The sequence below is a fragment of the Cyanistes caeruleus genome, chromosome 6 (genome assembly GCF_971803275.1).
Source record: "Cyanistes caeruleus chromosome 6, bCyaCae1.hap1.1, whole genome shotgun sequence".
Classification (NCBI taxonomy): Eukaryota; Metazoa; Chordata; class Aves; order Passeriformes; family Paridae; genus Cyanistes; species Cyanistes caeruleus.
In genome coordinates this window covers 54,700,971-54,723,971 of record NC_141706.1, presented here as the reverse complement: position 1 = coordinate 54,723,971, position 23,001 = coordinate 54,700,971, and the positions used below count along the sequence as shown (strand labels likewise).

General features: G+C 42.7%; 1 protein-coding gene across 2 annotated transcripts in view; it reads right to left on the bottom strand.

Annotated features, from left to right (window-relative positions):
• The window catches only part of C6H14orf132 (chromosome 6 C14orf132 homolog), a 40,618-nt gene extending 19,273 nt beyond the window's left edge, over positions 1–21,345 (bottom strand). The window contains exon 1 of one of the 2 annotated variants that reach the window (XM_086892862.1): positions 21,144–21,345. In XM_086892862.1, coding sequence (XP_086748988.1) covers positions 21,144–21,173 — 30 coding nt within the window. In that variant the 5' untranslated portion in view covers positions 21,174–21,345. The remainder of the gene's footprint in view (positions 1–21,143) is intronic. The other variant, XM_086892863.1, reaches the window with a different exon arrangement.
• Between the last annotated feature and the right edge of the window lie 1,656 nt (positions 21,346–23,001).

Sequence of the window (23,001 nt, the reverse complement as noted above, 5' to 3'; positions counted from 1 at the left end):
TTTTATCAAGGCAGCAAAGAGCCATTTTGAACCATAAAAAGATCAAATGATGAAGGAGGCAAAAATTGGAGCATTCACATAGATTCTCACCAAAGAGCCACTGGCTCTAAGGTGCAGCTCAGTTGACAACAGTTTGGTATCCCTGAATCATTCAGTGCAGCCTTAGAACTTAATGCAGCACTTGATAAGGGATATTTTTTAAATAAAGGTAACAGGCAAAGGAAATTTCATTGGGCATAGTCCTATAACACTCTGAAGGTTTTTGCATCCTGGGGAAAAAGAGGGCTCTCCCTCACCCAGCAGCCTGACAGGTACCCATCTGCCACAGAGGGACCTTCCCCAGCCACAGGAAATCTTCTGAATTGCAACTCAAGCCTTTTTCAAGCTGAGCATCACTCATCAAAAATCCAGCATAGAAATATTAAAAAGCAGCATGGGAGTCGTTCAGTAAAACAGTGCAAATATGTAGTACTTGCAAAAATGCAAATATTCCTCTCATCTTTAATAGTTTCTATTTTGAAATGCTGGATTGAAGATCTTAATTTCAAAAATATCTCCAAGAGACTTGTGCATCCCACACCACCAATCTATGTCCTGCATGAATAAGTCTATAACACAATGAGGCACTGAGAGCCCAGGAAGAAAATTCACAAAGCAAAATTATTAAAATGGATGCCACAAGAAACAATTCTACCCATCAGCAAAAAAAAAACCACAGAGAGGGCTTAATTCCACCTGGTTTGCCCCCTCAGAGCAACCCCTTGAAAAATAGTCTCAAGCTCACCATCCAGTCAAAAGAAGGTAAAGTTAGGGATTGAAATTGGACATGAAAAGATCCCTTGAGAAGACAGCTATTGCTCTCCATTGGCAATATGTGGGAAGGTAAGTACCTAATCTTAAGGCACTGCACACAGTGCTTATTTGAAAATCTGTTCAAAACCACAAAAATTTATCTCATTAAATGCTGGAATAGGAACTTATTTCCTACTCCTATTTAAGGGTATTTCCTTACTTAGTTTCTAAAAATTTAAAGTTTCAGCGTTGCAGTAAAATTGAAACACACATCTAAAATTAACTACACAGACCCATTTTAAATGTAACTAAATCAATAATCTAGTAGTAAAAAGAATAGCAGAGAAAAATGAAAGGATTTTTCAAAAGTAATTATAATTTCTTTAAAGCAATTCTGCATTTTGGAAGTGCCCTGCAAGTCATGAGTGTAATACGAATGATTGTACTTGAAAAACAGGCAGAGGGATAAACATCAGGTAACACAGAGGTGACCATAATATACCGATGGCCACGTTCACCCAAGATAAAATGAAATCAAGTTAGGAAGTTCAAAACATTTGAAAAAACCAGTTTTCTATGTATTTGTTGGTAGGGCTGAATTCCAGATAAGCTTTTGCACAGTTTTTCCATGGCTTGAGTAAGATCTTTGCACCACGGATGCTGCTTTGAGCATCCTCCTAGCACAATTCAGTACCTGATCAATTGTCCCTTGAAAACAAACTGGAAACCAAGCTGTGAGACATTTCCTGACTAGGAAGACTACTACATCAGTGATCCCTGAGTACCATTTACCAAGTTAAGACACTATACATTTATTGTCAAGTTTATAGAATTAACTACAGAATAAAACCAGATTTAATCTGTCCTGTTGCTCAAAGAGCATCATGGAGATACAACTGATAAAATGAAATACATCAATGCAAGATGTCCAGATTCAGGACAACCTGAAACCAGAAAGTATTCCCCTTGGAAAATACTTGAACATAATCAAGAAGGTAGTTTTATTATCCTGAAGGGAATTTCTGAACAAACTTGTTTGATCCAGCCTGTAATACAAAACACACTTATATGAAACACAATGACAAAATGCAGCAAGTCAAACCTCAAGAAATGTCCCTGTGATCTCTAAGAAGGACTGGGTCCCAGTAAATAAAAGAGCAAATGCAGCATGGTTAAACTTTAATTACATTTGGCTCCCTCAAAACAGATGCTCACAGACAGATTTCTGTTTCACCCACTAATGACTGTCATACACAATCACGTCACTGATTTCAGAGGTCTGCAGGGTTTGCACGCTTGCAGGCAAAACCGACAAGACACAGCTAAAGAATATTCACAAAATCCAACACCCTGCTTCATCCAACAGGGATATTCAGACACTGCAACAGAGGTAAGAGAACCAGACTGTGCCATGCTGTCTCAAGAAGAGGAACAATTGTCAGACTGCTGGTACCTGTGACAACCTCAGCATGTAAGAGCAGTGGTCCTCCTGTGCTTGGGAGGCCACAGCGTGCTCCTCCTGTTCACTCTCTGCTCTGGGTTCCTGGATTATCACATATTGATGAAAGGATACATGGTGGTGATATGAAAAGACTAACACAGGTAGGCAGGGGGTCAGAAGGAAGAGGTACATCACAAATATGTGCAGAGGAAGGCAAGCTCTTGGGAAGTCATATATGCCTTGGGTATTTCACAAAGTAAATCCCCTCCCAAGAAATCTGTTTTTCCTATTCCTTCAGATATGATCCCCATAAGATTTAGAGTGGGCCTTAGTCAACTCCAGCTTTCTGTTGCAAGATCTACAAAGAAAGTGATGGGAAGTGGAAGCACTGATCCCCAGTTTGAGACTGTGTCTCAAACTTGGGTCTCACCAGCTCACCACATCAAAGTGGAGTTCGAGTGTGGAGCTTGAGTCTCATGCTATGCAGAACTGCTGTCATGAACCTCATTTCATTCATTTTTATTAAAATAAGCTTGTTTTTCTTGCAGCTTAAATAGAGAAGGAAGAGGAATCAGAAACAAACATCCATCTTTGTCCCATTCCTTCGGTTCCTGGGGTGGCCACAGTGTGACTACACACCAATTCCTACATACACAAAAGGGTCTCCACTGATTTTAAACATGTTCTCTGATAAAAATATCAGATCAGATCCCACCTGTGTATCTCAGCTCTGCCCACAGCAGCATTTTTTCCCCCCACAAGGCACTGAATTACTCCAGCACTGAGATAACAAAACCAGTGCCACCATCTCCAAGGTAAAAGCAGAGCCTGGATTTTGCAGAAGAGTAAGCTTCTACCTCTCACCTTCCATCATAACCCATTTCCCTCTGTAATCCTGTTGTGCAGGCACCATCTGTTTCCCCAAAGGGAAGGTGCTTGCTCTTTGAGGAATGTAGAAAAACAGGTTTTGAGAACACCACATCACTCCTTGTCCATATAGTTATACCCCCTGTGAATCTCACCTATAGCCATTCTTTCTATTTCAAGCTTACACTTGTACCATAAGAAAAGAAAAAAAAAAAAAGAAGGAACGTTAAAAATTCATCCAATTCTCAATGATCTTATGGAGAAAAAGAAGAAATAAATTTTCTAGAAAGCATCAGAGTGCACAACTCATTACTGAGGAAAAAATCATTGGGTCACTCTGGCCTTTAGAATAAACCATTACCTTCAACAAAAAGTATAGTCCATATTGTTTCAAGAAAACCCTTATCTATTACTTGGAACCAAGCCCTGGCTGCTAATTGATTGTGGCCTATGAAGGCTCCTCATAATGAGATGGGCTTTGAGCCAGAATCTGTTCCCATGCAGAGAAACATCAGCAAAACCAGCCAGTCAAGATTTGTGTCACAAGATCTGTGATCAAACTTTTCTCCTGCTGGAAGAATAAAAGTAAAGCCAAAGGCTGATTTTGTACACTTTTTACCAAGAGGCTAAAACACAGGGCCATGCTCATTCTCTTTTTCAGAAAACACAAGTGAGCTTTGGTCAAAAGGTGCTTGGTATTCTGGAGCTGAGAAGTGCACAGCTGACCCCTGCTGATCTCTAGCTAGACAGCAGAAAAGCAAGAAAATGCAGCATTAGCATCTGCCAACTGTACTTGGGCATCCACAGACAGAACAAGACAGAAGATGAACCAATATGAGTTGACAGCCTTAAAATATTTATCTGATCCATATTATTTTCATCTTAGGGCTTCATTTAAGCCTGCAATTTAGATGATGACATGTTTCTTTCCTTTGCAGAAATGCAGACAAGATATTTTGCACATGAAAAGTTTGACATTAGCAGAGTGAATTTTATGGATATTGATGTACTCGGATTTTTCAAAAGGTTACTGTGATCATTTGTTGATTAAAAGACATGATGTCACTAAGACAAATGCTTCAGTTGCTATTAACAACATTTCCTAGTGAAAAACATCAAACATTTTTATTAAAAAGTGCTGGATAACATAAGGAAAGGTTACTTCTCATGTGAAAGAGGGAAGTCTGTGACCTCAATGATTTTGCTTTGCATTACAGTAGAAATGTAAATGTTTGATTTAAGTAACACCGATGCACTAGTCTTCACAGCTCAGAAATCAAGAGTTAAAAGGCACATGTAAGAAAGCTTTTTCCAGGTGGTAGCCTTTACATCTGCTGGCTATCTTGTTCTTTCAAGTGAAAAAGATATGAAGGAAATAAAGTTACCAGGGAGATTAAATGCAATTTTAATAAAAAATGAACTGCTATTTTATACCTTGATTTCAGATGATTATGATATCATGACACAAAATGTTGAATGGCAGATTCATGATAAATCTGCCTCTTTTTCCCATAAAGACACTGCAAGTGGAAAGAAATTAATCTAATCTACTGGAAACTGGACCCAAACCATTCCAAGCATATCTGACATAAACACAGTTCATATATAAACCGACATATAATGAACTGACATAAAATGAACTGACATAAATTCAGTTCAAGGTGATAGCTCCCTCTTTCTAGACATCCTCATTCATACCCCAAGCACAAGCTTTTTCTACCCTCTCCAAAGACATGGAGTCAGTGTAGAATGAAATTCTTGTCTTCAGGATTCCTGCATTTGTGGAAAAGATAACAAGACAACCTCATACAGCCAACTACAAACTCCTACTGAGTAACTTGAACTTGCTGCTCAAAGAATTTGGTTAAAAAGATAGAGTGAGGGGGCACAGAAAAGCTACAACCAATTATCATCTGATCATGGAAGGCCTGGAAAGGGGAAAGTACATTTTTAGTCCACCTTGATAGATACGTGTAAAGACATAATTCCAGTGACAGGGTGAAAAATCTAAACAAAGATTAACCTGAAATGGACTATGCAAATGGAGTCCTTAAAATGCAGTGATGCGTGAAAACCAGATCTGAACACATGCTTTGGAAATCCAGACCTGAAAGCAGATGCATGTGTGATGGCACAAGACTGTTTTTATCTCAATTACTACAAATGCTGCACTGAGGGAAGAGGAGGGGCATGCTGGCAGACAGCTGCAAACAGATGTGAACAAGCTGCCCTTTCCCACTCACAGTGCTGACCTGGGTGCTCAGGAGGACTGCCTGAGCAGGCAATGAAGAAGCATGGGAACTCAGACCCCTTCAGCAAAAGGAAATCTGCACAAATAAGGATATCTGCAAAGCAATGATTCCTTTCTGTCAGCTTCACTGCATTGCTGCTGAGGTGAGAGCATTAAAACTGAACAGCTAACAGGATGTACCACCACTGTAAGCAGCTTTCAGAGTTGTTCTCTAGTTATCTCTGTTATTTAAATGAATTAATCTTCATTTTTTATTGACTGTCATTTTACTTGCTTGTTCTTTTATTTGTTTGGCTTAACCCCTGACATGAAAGGCACTGAAGAAGGCCGGCCAAAATGAGATATACACAGGATGGCGTTAGGCTCTCTGTGACCCAGTTAATTGCTTAGAAAAAAAGTGCATTGCTACCTGGAATACAGCAGCTGGATGATAAACAGCCACTGACTATGGAGCATTTCTTGGGAGGATCACTGTCAGGCTGACAGCCTCAGACATAGGGATTCATGTATGGGAATATAATTATGCTTGTTTTCTTCACAGATGTGGAGAAAAATACAAAAATCCTTCATAATTGTGTCAGTGGGTTGAGTATTTAAATACCTGTAATTTGAAATGTCTTAATCTTTTTTTTACTCTGTCTAGGTATTCACAATTCCAGTTAAATATAAAGATTCCAAAGGACCTGTGAAAATAAAGAAAAATGTCTTGCTCAAAACCCAAGAATAAAGAAATGGGAGCAGAGCAAAGATGGCAATGAGACAGAAGTCCAGCTGGAAGGTTACACACATCAGCAGTCCAGCCATGGCCCAGTGTTTTACCAACTTCAAAAAAGGACAGTTTTCAGCAGGTATTGTGGGAAAAAACAATAAAATGGCTTTGCTGTATGTGTGAAACTAAATGCAAGATTGAGGACATATATGGAAAAAGGCATCCCTGAAATATGAAAAATGATTAATGGACAAGAATTAGAATTAACCAGAATTAGGTAAGATTTTGAAGGGAAATACAAAAGAATGGATGAGATGGTTGACACAAGTGTTTATTTATGATACAACTGCTCCTCATTTGAGATGAAGAAAAGGCCAAACATGAACTAACAAAACAATCTCTTGTTTCTTTGGTTAACAATTTCGTTTCCCAATCTTCATAGCACTCCCACTTTGCTCTGCATTCAGCGAAGTGCAGAGTGCACATCACTCTTTATTTCCTCAGCTTATATTTTTCCTTCCACAAGTCTGTGCAAAGCTAATTTGCCTTTTACTTACGGATTCTGAGCAGTTTGTGGGCACTGCATTCACGCTGCCTGCTCTGCTGCAGAAGCAGCTATCACCAAAACACCTCTGACACTGCCTGCAAGACATATTAGCAAGAGGATTTACATCTGCTTGTGACTCCTGTGTGGTTTTTTTCAGCTCTACTCTATGTGTCCCACATGAGATAATTTTAACAGAACGTTTTCAGCTTTGTTTTCTCTGGATTGTATTGACATCATGCAGGCAAAGCCTGCATTTATTCCCACCGATAATTTACGGCTGCTCTCAGCATTGAGCTCTCAATGCACAGAGACATGGACCTGGGAGCAAATGTGTCAGAAGCACCCCTTCTCCTGAATTCCCCTTTTGCTCTTCAGTTAAAAGCACTCTGCTCTGGCAGACAGGGCATTCATGCTGGTGGGCAGTGGCAGATGGGCAGCAGAAGAGCAGTGCCAGCCCCCACCCACTCCCCACATGCTCCTCGGAAGGCAGGGACCACCGCTCTGCCCAAGGCTCAGGAACAGGGGGCCGCCTGCTCCTGCACCCTGGTGACATGGCTCACCCTGTCCTCATGTGGCAATGAGCTCAGGTGGCATCCTGTCGCTGTGGGGCTTCCCTGGGCAGGGAGGAAGGTGTGGGCTGGCTCCCTCTGGTCAGCATCAGGCTTACATGACGTGAATGCACATATGTCCTCACTGCTGCTTTGCTTCCTGCTTTTTAACAATTGTTCCCATCAACCTGTCTCTTTGAGAATGTGTTGAATTTCTCAAAAAATAGATTTGGAGGCTACCTACTGACTTCTGTGAAATAGATTAAAAAGAAAAAAAAAAATCCAGTTGTGGAGGATTCAGGTTTTTGTTGATGGTTCCCACAATATAAATCCAGTGCATGGTATGGGCAGCACAGCCAACAGTTAAATTTGACCTACAAAAACAAATGTAGCCCAGACTTACATGAAATAAATATTCCTAATAGCAAAAACAGTATCACATTTGAAAGATGACTGGGAATTGTGCTGCTTGAAGCACTGGTTCCAGTAATTGTAGGGACCACAGAAACAAGTCTACTTTACGATTAGTTAATAAAACAGAAGAAAAAAAAAATAAGTGGAAGAAAAAATGCTAAATATGCTGACTGCTATGCTTTGGAAGCTACAATCAGGAACCTCCAGGGAAACGCAGAGCTCTCCTAATGATGAACCAGTGAGACTGACATCAGGAGGTACCACATCCAGGTATGAGATCCTACACGGAATATAAGTTACTGAATGAATAAATAAATACATCCTTAGTGGTTCTCAGAGATAAGCACCCAAATTATTGGTTACTAGCCAATGAGGCAGGCAGAAAAGGAACAGTACCATCACACAGAAACACGGCCAAGGAGGGTCACGTGGCAGCAAAGATACTCAAACTCTGCCACGTGTTGCTGTAACTCAGGAATTAGGTGCAAGGTAGCAGTAGCCCCTTAAAGCAAGGCAGCAGCAAGAGAGATGAAGCCTCCCAACAAAGGGTAAAATGTTTCATTGCAGCTCTGAAGCCAGGCCCCTGAAATCACCATCCATGTTGAGCTTTTAAGTACACACAGCCACAAGGCTTCCCACACACTTCAGAAACAGATGGATAGGTAAGTCCCAGTTAGGAACACTGACAGCAGGCCAGCCTGTTTACAAAGGCCCTCTGTGCTGGAGTGTCTCTCCAAGAGACAGCTGCTAAGGGCCATTACCAATGATCAGACCATGCAACTGATCTGGTGCACTCAGCTCTCTTGGTGCTCTCAGCTGCAAGCCAAACATACAGAGCCTGCCATGAGATGATGCTTCTGAGCGGTGCCCTCCACAACTCTGGGGAGGAGGAAAGCAGAGACAAAAGGAAATACAGAGCACAACATCCATGTCCCTAAATGCTGGGTCTTCATAGGACATTATGGACTCATCCTCTTTCTGTTTATCTGGGATTTTTCCACTTCAGCCCCCAAAACAGATCACAGATTTTAATCCTATCAACTTTCTTGACTTACTGTTTTTATTACATATCTATTGTCAGCCACTGTTTAATAAAGATTTACTGACTACATGCAACAAGTTTCATGCCCACATTTATGGGGATGCAATGACGGAAAATATGAGCTTCTGCATTTATTTCTTGGATATACAAGAGAAAATGTTTACAGATTCAATTTCTTTTCCCCTCCACATTTTCAATAGGAAAGCAATCTCTAATTGTTATTTCTTTAAATGTTTGCTCAACTACGAATTTACTTGGCCTTTCTTACAGTAAATATCATTTGCTTACATGTGAGAATTACTCATCACTGCTGAGCAGGTAATAAAATCAGGGAATAAAATAGCAGCAGAGGACAGGAATCAGCACGTTCCTGCATTTGATGGGCCACATGATACAGCTTCACTCAGAAGAGAAATGTGTGCTTTCACCAGGTAAGTATGTGGCCTTGACCTTAACTCTTCTATTAAGTTAACAGAAACAGAGTGAAATTTTCAGGTCAAGCAGTAGGTTGCAAACCACACAGAAAGTGCTGACAGAGCTATTTTACCTGTGCCTCAATATCTTTCAAGTGACTGATTTTAAAAATAAATTGCTAACAATGCAACTGCAGGAATATCATGTTTGTTTATTCTCACATCAGTGACTGAGAAGCTGTAAATAGGTGTGACAGCTGCTGCATCTCCTCTGTTGTCACCACTCTGCTGCTCCTGTGAGACAGGCAGTGAACAGGATGACTACGAGGACTGACAGGAGCATAGCATGATCCTGAGGCAAAGAGTTGTACATGAGCTCTATTACTCCTAAACGGATGTCAGGGTTTCTGTCAAAATCAGCACGCAGAAAGACGCTGCTTATTTTTGGGGAAGAGCACACCCTGTCCTGCTTGTTGGCTAAGCTTTACTGAAATGGTCCAGCATCTGAAAGTCCCAGTTTCCCAAACTTCTGTAAGATCACCTGCCAGATTCACTTTGAAGGAAAGGACACCACAGTTTAAAAAAACCAAACAACAAAACAAAAGAACATAAAAATCAGAGCTTGATAGTCATGAATCCAGTACCCAAAGACAGGGCTATAGCTTCTATAACTATATAGACTATAACTTAGTTAATGTCCAAAAGAACTTGAGGAATGCTCTCAGAATTACCTGCTGGGCCACCTGACTGCACACATGGAGGAAGAAGGATTTGCTGCTTTGCCTCTGCAACCAATGGCCAGTTTAAACTTCTACACTAAGGAGCATCAAACTGGGAATAAGTGCTCACTAAAACTCTCATCTCCTCTGTGGCCTCGTGGGACAGTCCAGCCTTCCTCTCTGTATCCTTTAATTTCAGGTGAAACTTTACACTCTTGATGATAAGTTGTGAGGTTTATAAGAATTAAAATCACCTTAGGAGTTGAACTCAGTAAGTTGTAGGTCACTGCAGGATGCAGCAGTTGGACAACAATCCTGAAATACCATGAGCAACAGACACAGCTGTATTCTCTGTCACTGCTTGCCACCCTGTGTGTGCTTGCCCAGCCTATGGTCCCTCACTGCCCTGGTCCTGTGGGACAGAGTGGAGGCACCACAGATCACCAGTGTTGGGGTGCAAGGTCCCAGACATGTCTCACACAAATGTACAGTACATGCCTGATGGCTGCTTATATTGTAGTGTCCCTAAGATCTCTAAAGTATGGAGATTCACACATGCCCTAAATGTTACATATTTCTGTAAAAAAAGGTATCATGGATGTGGTGAAGTCCAGTTGAATTACCATCATAACCTATGGGCAATACAAGGTATTGAATTTTATTTTTTAATAATTAAAAAATCTAACACTAAGAAATTATTGAATCTGTTTGCATTAACGAACTTATCTCTTTGATTAGGCAAGGCTAAATTTAGAGTGTAAAACTATGTGATTTGTTTCCTAACAGCAAAGATCAGGTAGCAAAGCAGGAGCAACTGCCATTACAGAAGAGACTCTCCTACTTGTTGTTCTCTAGAACTGAGTTTTAAGATTTTTAGTAACAGTTGGCTTTCCCATTTCCAAAGCCAACAGTTACAGAAACAATGAGCTGGCTCCTGGGAGCTGGCCAGCATTCTCTACACCAATTCAAATCAGACCATGCTGTGTCCTCAAGGAAGACAGCAGAGTTTGGCCAAACCCACCCTTGTTTCCTCTTCCCATTTCCCTTCACTTGTCACCATGACCCATGCTGGCACCTGAAGGCTTTAAGGCACAGCAAGGTGTTGTTATCATGGCAGCCCAGACTGCAGCTTACATCAGCACACTGTCTTTTGCTTTCTCCACGCCCTCCCTTCTGCCAGACATGAACTGTGCAGACCAGAGGTCAGGAGACAAATGATTTAGAGGCAGCAAAGTTTTTTTAGTCATCCAAATACCCATCTTTAAAGTGCTGTTAGGGTATTATGTACACTAAAGTGATAAGCAAGATATGTACCATGAAAACCACCCATGCTGAAAACTACAGCTGGCTGGGTAAAGGTTACCTGTGAAAGTATAAAGGACAGTTGTACGAAAAGTCAGTCAGTGCATGTCTCTTCTCACACTTGATAAGATTACAGGAGAAATGAGTTGCAAAACTACATTGGAGAACAAGGGAGAGGGCAAGCACAGCAACTCAATTTCTTCTGCTTCTGTTTCACGTCCTTGAGAAATGCCAGAGAACGCACCAGGAGAATAAAACATCTGCCACCCTGACAACAAACTTCACTGCCTTGCTCATCTGCAGAGTTTCACTGCATGCTCAATCAGATGGCTCAGAGACCAACACAGAATGAACCATTTCACAGCCTGGATCCTATCACAGAATAACCATTTGGTATGATTTTATGTTAATAACCATATATTTAATGAAAGTGACCTCTAGGTCTGTGAGGGGAAAAATATCATAGCATAGGCAAAGAGAGTAGAGTGTTTGCAAATTAATTTTCAATGTCTTTCTCATAAGTGACTGCTGGGCTCAGCATTTAGAGAAGAATTCAGAACTTTTCAGATTGAGGTTGTAAGCTACTCTGCTCTAGCTGAAGAACAACCAAAATATAAAACAGAGCAAAGGAGGTGACATTTCCATTCCTGAGATTTAGATTCTACATCAAGCACCACTCAATTTTTACTAACTTGCAGGCCAGTAACAACATACTAACAGTCTTCTGTCTTTAGTAACTCAACTGGGAAAGTTTCTGCCATGTTGCTTACAGTTTCAGTGATTGCAGCATTTTAGTTTGCTGTTCTGATGCATTTGCATCTCTTGTCCCTCCCTGAACAGGAGAATTGTTTACTCTTTCACCTCCATCTTCCAGAACCAAACTCAAATTTCTGTCGGACTTGGACTGGAGCTGGTGCAACTATAGCATCTGAAATAATTTATAAAAGGTAAGGATGGAGGATATGAGAGATGAAGAAAGAAGATATCCAAAGAGGAGAGCACACCTGAATTGGAAGGAAAACATTTTACATAGGTATACAAGAGAAAAGTTGTGAGGAAACCCCTGAGAAAAATCCATAAAAATTTATTTGGGTGCATCAGGGAGAGTAAGGTAGAAAGACAAAAGGAGTAACCCAGTATATTTCAAGTCGAGCTCACTTTTAAAGAAGAGCTATTATAATACCTCAAAATGCTTTGGCACTTAATTGCAGACTATTCAAGGCATTTAATTATATACTTCATTTAAGCAGAAGGGAAGTTCAGAGAATTACATACTTCAGGCATGCACTTAACTAGGATCTAGATATTTAAAGGTGATCAGCTACTCCAAGTCCTTGAGTTCAGCTGATATCTCAGAAATCCTTTAACACTTTAAATTTTAATACTCTTGTTTCCATATCAGACCTAGTGTTACTTTTGCTCTCTGAACATACATCTCAAAACCTCTACACATCAGTCAAAGAGACACAGCTGTCTTTTTCCCTCTGATGCAGCAGCTCTGGTATTGGTCTCTTTTATCAGTCACAGAACCCAGCATCATCCCATATTTTGCAAATGGTCTTCCAGCTGTTATGGCAGGGAAAAAATACCAAAACAAAAAAGCCACAGTGGGAGTACGGTTTTGTTTTAGTTATGCAGGCTCATTCCTAGGGTGTTCCCCCTTTCATAACATTTGAAAGGCTTAGAAACAAAATCACAAGAAACAGAACCAGGTGAGGTTAACAGCTTTTAATATGATTACTTTTTAAAACATTTCCACACTAGAGATAACCACTTTGCAAAGCAAAGAAAATGCCCCTGTATCCAGCAGCCTGCTTCATAGAGGCGCTGAGCTCTTCTGAAGTGACCATAATAGTAATGATTTCTAACCAGCTACTGCTTGGCAGGTTTGGGCTCTGGCAGCTACCAGGAGTGTGGAACTCAGCTAAGACTAAAGACTGGGTGTAAGAGCAGGTGTCATTTCAGAAGGCTGGTGCTGTGAGACAGACGTGAGCACAGTGTGGGTGTGTGAGCCCGTGGCGGAGCGGGCAGGCAGCGAGTACCGCTCACAGCATCAGCTCCGGCTGCCGCGCACCCGTGTCGTACTCACAGGGAGACATTCCCACCCTGTGCTGCCTCTGCTCCCAGTAATCCTGCCAGCACTGCAAAGCACACAGCCAGTCAGTGCTCAGTGCTCCTGGTCCTTGTGTCACAGCTGGCCGTGTTTTCAGTGCCCAGTGTAAGGACAGGCATTCCTCACCGCAGCGCCAGGGCAGATGGGACTGCGTGCGCTGACCACACAGCACCTTCAAAAAAGATGTCAAGGAGCTCACAGACTTCATTCTGACCCTTTTTTGTTCCATGTACTCGTAACTTGCATATGAAATGTCAGGATCCTGTTTTCCAAGGGCTTCCATTCCATGGAAATGGAACAATCCTGGCATGTTAACCAGCACAAGAAGCAGATCATACCACTGATTGAGCCACACAACCATCATCAGTTTACAAACGATTTTCAAGGATCTTCCTTTCATACTTCAGCATGTATCTGCTGGAAAAAAAAGTGTTTATAAAAATTACAGAGAGCCATCAGTTTTCAAAAGACACCTTTAAAAATCATCATCCCTGTGAGCAGAGGAAGGGGTTAATAGTAATTCTGTATAAGATACTACACTCATCAAACCAAGATGTCTGCTGTAACGACAGAGGACTGCAACAGACCTTACTAGCTCACGTAGAAAATGCAATTCATGACCAAAAACGCTTTCAAAGAAACTAAAGTCCAGCAGAGAGACACAGCAAACTAACAGAGCTGGTCACTGCTGAATTTACTTGGGTTGCTGCTCTAATTTTCTGCTTTCCACATCACTGCACTCCATTTGAACAGTCTAATCTTTGATCAATGATTTAATTTGATGGTGTATGGTCATCAAAGGATCACACTTCTTTACTTAATCCTATACCCTTTGAATCATTTGGAGTTTTTTGCTTCTGTCTATTATGGGAATGAGGTTAGGAAGATGGTGAAATAAGCTTCCTAATGGCCAGCATCCATTCCATTTTCAACAAAACTTAAACCAAGATCTCCACCCCCATGTTTGCAGCTCATCAACGAATTGAAAAATTAATCCTAAATTAGCCAAAACCAAGATAACACCACCATCACTGGCACCCCAATCTATAACCAGTTAAGATTTTCCAGCCTATGGATTCTAAGGACCCAACTGGGCTGTTCAGCTGCTACCCAGAAACCCCATTCTCATCAAGTCTGCCAAGAGAATTATTGCTCAGTGCACAGGGTTGGGCTCTTACTGTTCAAGAAAAAACAGGCACCTCAACAAGCAAGATGTTTGGCATGAATGTAGTGCTGCTTCAGTCTTCATTCCTCCTACCTGCCATCTCCAGCTATTCTCTGTGCACAACAGGACCCCAGCTACTGCTGCAATCGACTGTGTTGTGAAATGCTTGGTCTGTAAAACATGTGACGGTCTATTTGCTACTATATTACAAACCTCCTTTCCACACTCAACAAAGATGGAAATATGTGACATCTGCTGTTTGTGAAGCTTTTGGCATATAACTGCTGAAAATCATGCAAATTATTTCAAAAAATATTAAATGTGTCACAGAATTAGTCTCACAGTTAATGGGCACATGAAATACAAATAAATTATTTCCAGTTTCTTCTACCCCTTGCTGTGCAAAGGTGCACAAACACATGTGCCACATGAGCCCCATTCTACTTCCCCTTCCCCACCACCCACCTCCTACCCCATCCTCCTCTTCCAACATTTAAGAGCTCCTGTGAGAAATCCATCATGCTATTAATTGATGAAAGCACAATCACTCCAAAACACTTAGCCTCAGGCTTCCCTGAATTAATAATATGACCAATAGTAGGTCTCCTCTTGCTCTCCTAGGATATTTTTCTATAAATTGCAAAGCATTCTCTCTCCATCTGTGCCAGGCCTTATGATACCTCATTCTAAGCAAGTGGACAGTCCTGCCGATGTTACTGGAACAATATACACGTGTTCCAAGTGCAGTAAATGTTTAAGTGTTTTGCTGGATTGGAATCACTGCTTTTAACATCTTTTGACAGCAATTACAAGCACAATTCTGGAACAACAGCCTCCTCCAAAGTGCAGTATCAACACTTTATAAAAACAGTATGCCCAAATCTCCAATGAATTTTCAAAAGCTTTGCTGGAACAGAAATTTCTACTACACAAGACTTGGAAATGTAGTCTGCAGTGTTAATGCAGTGATAAGAAAAGTGAAGGGATTCCTCTTGTTCCCCACACTAATAAAAATCTAATGCAATTGCGCCAAGCAGCCAGCAGAAAGAAAATAATTCTCACCTCAACTGTTGGCAACATCCTGGATGAGGACACAGATTTCTGCACACAAAACAGGATTTCAGCAACATCTGGAATATGTAGCTGGTCCCTCTGGCTGTGCTATACCACAGCAAGACATCAGGATTTAAGATTGAACCAAAGCATCTAAGAACTCTTTAGTTAAACCCACATCTCCTCTTTCAGCTTCCTGATGCTTTGATTCGATTTATTATAATTCAATATATTCTGAAGGAATCAAAGAATGCCAGAGAAAATGACTTTAACCTTTGGAAGACAGCGGAGCTGGCAGAGTAATGGTCAGTGCCCTATTATGCAGACAAGTTAGCACTGAACTGGTTATATAAAAGAATGACTACAGGCTCCTAGCTAACATTATTAATGTTTAATGCTATAGATCAAAGAGGTTTTGTCTTAGGTCCTAGATTATAACCAGGGCAGCTTTTGACAAGGAGTTGTTCATGCATCTTTTAATCCCAACTCTCCATTGGTTTGGCAGAGCTTGCTTTTTGGTGATCCTGCTTTATAAAGAAAAAAAAACCAAAAAACCAAAACAGTCCTAACTATACACCAGTAATGTCAAAACTTCCAAATGGCCACCATTTAGCACTGCCAAAGAAAGACTCCCCAAGTGCAAGCATGGCTGAAAGGTCTGTCTGTCTTTGAAGCTTTTTCAGCAGCACACATATAGACACAAAGACACATGCAGCTCACATTGAGCAAGCAGCCTGGATTCTGTTTTGAGCTGGTGGGAATAACCTACCCAAACCACAAATCTAAACTCTCTCTTTTTTAATACCTTCAGATTACCTTGCTGTAAGAAAGTACACAGCTAATAAAGGCTTTGAATCCCTCTCAGCCCCTGAGATGGAGAACAGGTAAAGAAATAGTAGGAAAACAAATGCAGTATTATCCTGCACTCTGGGTCCTCTGCGCTGATACAGCAGAGTACAGCAGATCTTAATTGTGCATCCTCTAACATCTAGAAATCTCATTAGAAAGGAATTAAAGGATACTGGACCTATGTCTGGGATTTCTGGAAATGCAGCAGTTCTGAATTCCTGTTCAGGTGGGTGTCCAAGAATGCCAAGCACACCCTCTGTGCACACCCCAGCTTTGCAGCACACACATGGGCTGTCCATGTCAGCTGGAAAATGAGAGTATAAAGCTGGTGAAGGCTCTGGAGCACAAGCCTGATAAGGAGGGGCAGGGGGAGCTGGGGATGTTTAGCCTGGAGAAAAAGGAGGCTCAGGAGGACCTCATGGCTCTCCACATCCACCTGGAAGAAGGCTGTAGCCAGGTGGAGGTTGGTCTCTTCTCCCAAGCAACAAGAGACAGGGTAGATTTGAAACAGCCTCAGGTTGGGCCAGGGGAGGTTTAGACTGGGTATTAGGAAACGTTTCTTCATGCATAGTGTTGCCAAACATTGCAACAGGCTACCCAGGGAAGGGGTTGAGTCACCACCCCTGGAGGTAGTTAAAAATGTGTAGATGTGGCAGTTAAGGACATGGTTTAGTGGTGGACTTGGCAGTGCCACTTTAGTGGCTGAACTAGATCTTAAAAGTGTGTTTTCCAACCTTTAAGTGACATAATGACAATGATGTTACGATTCCACAAGTCCAAATGAAAGGATATTTTAAATCAAAGTTTGCAGATCTTGCTATTAAAATATTTTCTCATAAATAACTTGCATGACATTATTGACCCTAAATGAACTCAGTTCATCCTGTGTATTCCAGGGCTTTTCATATAGCTCTTAATAATGTATGTTTCATGTGGAAGCATGGATTGTTATTCTGACATGGTAATAGAGAACTATACAGTTTCTTCAAGATGCACCAAGGATCACCCCCTGTTTTGGGGAAGGTAACCTGAGTTACTGCCAATGCAATGAAAGGCTTCAAGTGACTTGAATGATCACTGACCAGACCTGAAATCCTAGGAATGTAATAGAGAACACAAAAGCAATGTAATTATCTTTATTTTGTAATTGTTTTTCTTTCTGTACCAAATTTGTTCGTTTGTTTCTCTAGCCCCTGAAGCATGGCATCACTTTTCATATTAAAAACAAACCCCCATCACTCCAATTGAAATGAAAGCTTATAAAAATACAACTTTTAATCATTGAACTATACACAAAGAATTAAGCTTCTTGTACTTCAAATCCTCAGAAACTATTTGCAAAGAGGTTCTGAACATGGAGAATCATCAACTATATATGACTTAGTAAAAAAGAAATCCACAGAAACAGCCATATTCCCAAGGCTTTTGCTGTTCTAAACATAAAAGAAGAAAAGACCATTTATCTGACAATTAAAATTTTATTTTTACAGTAGGGATACATAGCCAACCATAAAAACACTGCAAATTAAGGAAATCCAATCCTCACTTTCAATACGAAACAGAAAATACAGGAAACACTTCAGGAAAATTAAATTGCAAACATAAATCTTGAAAAATGTACCAGCAACGTTATGACTGCAGGTGCTGCCCAGCTCATATTAATTTGGATCATACTGAAGACCATGACATCATTTTTTTATTCTTTGTCTTCCCAATTTTTCCCCACTAAAAGCTTCTATTTTTTTTTTCTTTTTCCCTGCTCCCATTAACATTTTTTCATCAGCTGGCTGTTAAATCAATATTAATTTTAGTCTGTGAGAAGCAGGGAGGGGGGCAGTTCACCCCTGTGCATCTGACAGCGACCCCCTAACCCCTGATAAAAGCACCTAGTGCTCTTAGCCTGGATGCAGCACTCAGCACCTCCCAGAGCCAGGCTTTTATGCTGGAAGCAAAAGTCTCTACCTATGAGAAGTGGCTATTTCTGAGGTTACCTAGACTACAAGAGCACTCTGAAATCACTGAACAACATGCAGAAATGAGCCAGTCACACAGCTTCGCAGTGGCTGAACATCTTTGGCACGGCATCTTGAGAAGTACAGCATTACTTTAATTAAAATATGGATTTAAAATGGAAGCCAAATGACTAGCTGCTAACAGGCTTTAACTAGGTGTGAGCCCTGCTCATTAGCACGATGGACCTTAAACCAAAGGCAATTAGAACACCAGCAGAACAGAGGACACCCAAGCTTGCTCAATCAGCTACTGGCTGGAGGTGAACAAACTGATGCAAAAGGCTTATTTTAACAACAGATTTAATAGTTACAGTCAAAAGCTGTTCTTCATGGCAAATCTAATAAATGCAATACAGCTGAGGTGTTCAGGTAGCTGCTCAAGCTGCACTTAGGAGCAGGCCAGATTTTGACTGTCCATAACACACTGTAGAATCAGCGAGGCTGCAAGTGGTAACCAAAGTTACACACACGCTGCTCCAGTGTCATCAGAGGGGCTCTAGCACACAGGCCATTTATGCTGTCTCACAAGACATCGGGCAAAGCCAACTTGGGTCCACAATGAGCAGTGCAAAGGTGTGATAACACACAAAAGCAATTTATAGGAACATAAATAGCCTACAGTATCCTGTAAAAATAAATTCACTTGAGAGGTAACCATTGCCTGTATGCCATTAAACATCTCAGTTTAGGTATTACCTATTTTTCTACAAAATATTAATGTGTCTGATATCATCAGGTAAAATGTAATACCTGCTGGAGGTGGATGATAACAAGAGTGATGGCAGAGTTTCTTTAAAAGTAGTTATGAGCAAGAAGCACAAATCAGTAATTATCTTGTGTTCTCATTCATTTGTTATTGAAGATATCTCACTGGACCACACCACCAGAAATGCTACAGAAACGATTCAAACAAAAAAGACAAAAAGATACAGCAGTGAAAAGAAAGCTGTAGAAAAGCAACACCTAAGGGAATACCTAAAGCAGTGATACACTGGGGATAAAATGTCCCTATGGTGACAGGAATGTAAAAGGGCTGACAGTTCAGAAAGGTACAAGAGGCCTGTGACAGGGAGTAACAGAAGTAAGTGAAGCCTTTGCTGGACAGTCACCTAAGAACTGGATTAATTCCCTTCAGTAGAAAAGGATCTCAGGAAATCCTCTCCTAGAGCTCATCAAAGGTTAATTACACAAACACCCCCTGAAGAATTCCCCACCTGTGCAGTGCAGACCCAATGAGCCCTGTGCCCCCACATGGAGAGATCTGACAGCCCTGACTGCTTCCCACCTTCCTCACCACCCAAAGGGCTGTGTGGCACACAGCTCCAAGGTGTGTGAAACAGAAACTATCAATTGTCACTTCTTGTGACAAAGGAAAACAAAAATTTAACCCCAAAGGATGGGGGAGAAAAGCACGTTTCACTGTAAACTGTTGCATTACTAACCTCAGTAAGTGTAAGACACTGGGAACTCTTCTGAGAGAAGCAAAGCAACACTGCTTTGTGACTCTTCCAGCACCCAGAATTAGGTAGAAGCTATGTGAAATATGGGACAGCAATAATAAGGGAGAGTATAGAAAGAGAATGGGCAGCACTATTCCCAGCTTTGTCACACTCTGCTCTGGTTATGGATAAAACCTCCTGCTGTGCTGCACCTCTGCTTCTGTGCTGTGGGGGCATTCCACTTCAGCTCACTGCTTAGGGAACAAGAGATGGACACGGGAATTGTGCTGAGAAGGACCATAGGAAAATGGTCTGACACCTGCAAAATCTCTGAAGATCTCATATCAATAGAAATTATGCTTTTCTCCCCACTGTGGTTTTCCTTAAAAAACAATTCTTAGAAATACGTCCAAAGGGAGGAGATGCTTGGACTGCTACCTTCAGAAAGGCAGAGCCTGACACCCCCTCAGGCTTCCTCACTGGGCTTTAGGAAGAGAACAAAACAAAACAGCCACTGCATTAATGAAAGAGAACAACAGCGTAAGGATGAGATCTGGCTTCCAACAAACACCTCCAGCCGAAGTCAGCACTCAGGCAGCAACAGTGCAGAAAGGCTTTCCTGGCCCCTACTCCCCCCCTAAACAGTGGGTGATGTTTCCTGGCAAAATCACAAACTTGGATCCAAACTATTCTTGAAAAAAGCCAATTACACTTAGGTACCCACATGAATAGAAGAATCTATCCCAGAAAAGGTAATGGATGGTCAGTGAGTATGGCTTTTTCTCAAGCACAGCGCTACGTCTGTTAAAAACCCAATTCACCTGGATTTATGATGATGATTTCTGGCTTTAGGTGGCTTATAGCCAGTACTTCTCAGTATATTAAGGATGAGTATATTGAACACCAACACCCACAATCACGCCTGGAGCTAGAATCCAGAACTAAGCTCCAATTTAAAAAATTTGTTCATGCAAACAGAGGAGTATTTCTATACACGCCAAGCTGGATTCTGTATGCGTAGACAACAACTTAAAAAAAACCAAAACCACAGATGCACATGCAATCGCGGTACAGAATGGAGGAAAAGAACCGAAAAATCTCATCTCCGATTTTCACTTCCAGCCGGTCTCGGAGGATGGAGAGCTGTTGGCTCGCCTTGGCCAGCCCGAGGCCGCTGGCAGCGCCCCGGAGGCGGGCGCTGGCCCCGCCGCCGGCGCTAACAGGTGCTGCGCCCCGAGCTGCGCCGCCAACTTCTCCTCAGCAGCGCTGCCAGCTCCGGCCGCCTCATTTCTCCCTCTCCTTCCTCTTCCTCGCCCCTTCCCCAAGACGCGGGGCCGCTCGGGTTCACCCCCGCGCCGATATAACTTTGGAGTGGAGAGGAGCCGAGCGGAAAGCAGAGGAGGGGATGCGCGCCCCGCCGCCCCCGCCCCGGGCTCCCGTCCCGTCCCGTCCCGGCCCGTCCCGTACCACCTGCGCGGCCATGAAGGACAGGTCCATGGTGCTGCCGCTGGAGCTGCTGCCGGAGCTGCCGGAGGTGCTGAGGCTGCCGCTGCCGCTGCTGCTGCTGCCGGGGGCGGGCGCGGCGCGGGGGCGCGGCGCGGGCACCGCCTCCCCCAGCAGCGGCGGGCGCGGCCGCGGCAGCGGAGCCGACACCGGTACCAGTTCCAGCTCCGGCGGCTCCGGCCCGGCCCGGCCCGGCCCGGCCCGGCCCGGCGCGGCTGGCGGGCGGCTCCGGCAGGGGGCGGGGGCGGCGGCGACCCGGCCCCGCGCTGGGCTGGGCTCGGTCCGCCCCCGCGGCGGGGGGAGGCCGGGCCGGCCCCGCTCCGCCCGCCCGGGGCACCTGCGGGGCGGCCCCGCTCTCCTCCCGGCCTGCGGCCGCCCGGGACCCCCGGCGGGGCCCGCACAGAGCCCCTCGGGCCGCTCGCCCAGGCTGGGTCCCGGCGGTCGGAGCCGGAGGCGGGCGAGGGCCGGGGAGCGGAGCGATGGGTGATGGGTGCCCCGGCGGGCAGATGCGGCTCGGCTCTCGCGGCGTGTGCGGGTCCTCCGCACCACACGAGCCTCGGGAGATGCACACCTGGCCGCCGCACTAGATTGCCTGCCCACCTTGCTAATCCGTCAGCCTGGTTTTAAAATACTCGGCTCCCTCTCTCACCGCGGCTGAAAAGGACTCCCGACCGCTCAATCTTGCGCCTTTTCATGGCTGAGCTGTTGGAACTTTATTTTTCAGCTTCTTTCCTCCTTGTTCCCAGCATTTACTGTTCAGCATTACACAATAAGCATATTTTGTCCCTTTTCTCATGGTTTTCCCTGTTCCTCGCAGACACCATTACCACTTTTAGCATGAAAATTCAGTATATTCATTCACTGGTTGGTTCTAAAAAACCTTTGACACCAACACAAGAACGATAATAAAAATGTATGTCCTAATGCATTGAAAGCTTTTGTGTGTGGGTTTTTTATACCCTTTTGACATGTACATGTTAGTTTCATCTCCTAGGCTGAAGTCTTTGACCGTGTTTTTACTACTGCAGCATTTTGTGGGGGTCTGAACCATGAGAATACAAGTGTATGCCACCATCAGAAGTACCTGGAAGATCAGATTTGCACTGGGATTTAAATGTCTGGAGGAAGAAGACCGTGCTTCATCATGTGTGCTGTGAGCTCCATGCCATTTTGCCTACTGTTGCACTGCTGCAGCAGGAGGTGATGGAAATAATCTGTTTTAAATCAGTCCTTTACTTCAGTGACTATTAATGTGTCTGCCAAAAATGCTTTTATGTCAAGAGGCCCATTAAATAAACAAGTAAAATCCCAAAGAGGCGATGTAATTTTAAGATTTTTTAATTCAGTTGTGTAAATAATGGAATTGTCTCTTTGTAGAGTGTCTCCAAAGTTTTGAAAGGATATAGATGTCTTTGTCAGAAGCCATAAATTAACTTCAAAACAGTATTAATCCTTCATCATCCAGATAAATTTTAGATGTGCTGGGTAAACATGTCTTCATAGCAAATGTGGCCTGGTCAGTCACTGCATCTGCATCAACAGAGAATAACAAAACAGTTCATAAAAATAAAAACAGTTAAAGTTTAAAACCACAGTGACTTCCACACTCATTTAATTCTATAGAGCATGAGAATTGTAGAACAGAGCTGGAAAGAACCTCAGGAAATTATCTAGTCTATGCATCTGCTTAAAATATAACCAGTGACTCTCCAAACAGGGTATTTCTCTGTCCCCAATCTCTTCTTTAGAGCATCTAATGAGTAATGTACCATTCCCTACCAGGGAGTGCATGGATTTATTCCACTGGCCATTTTCTAAGGCG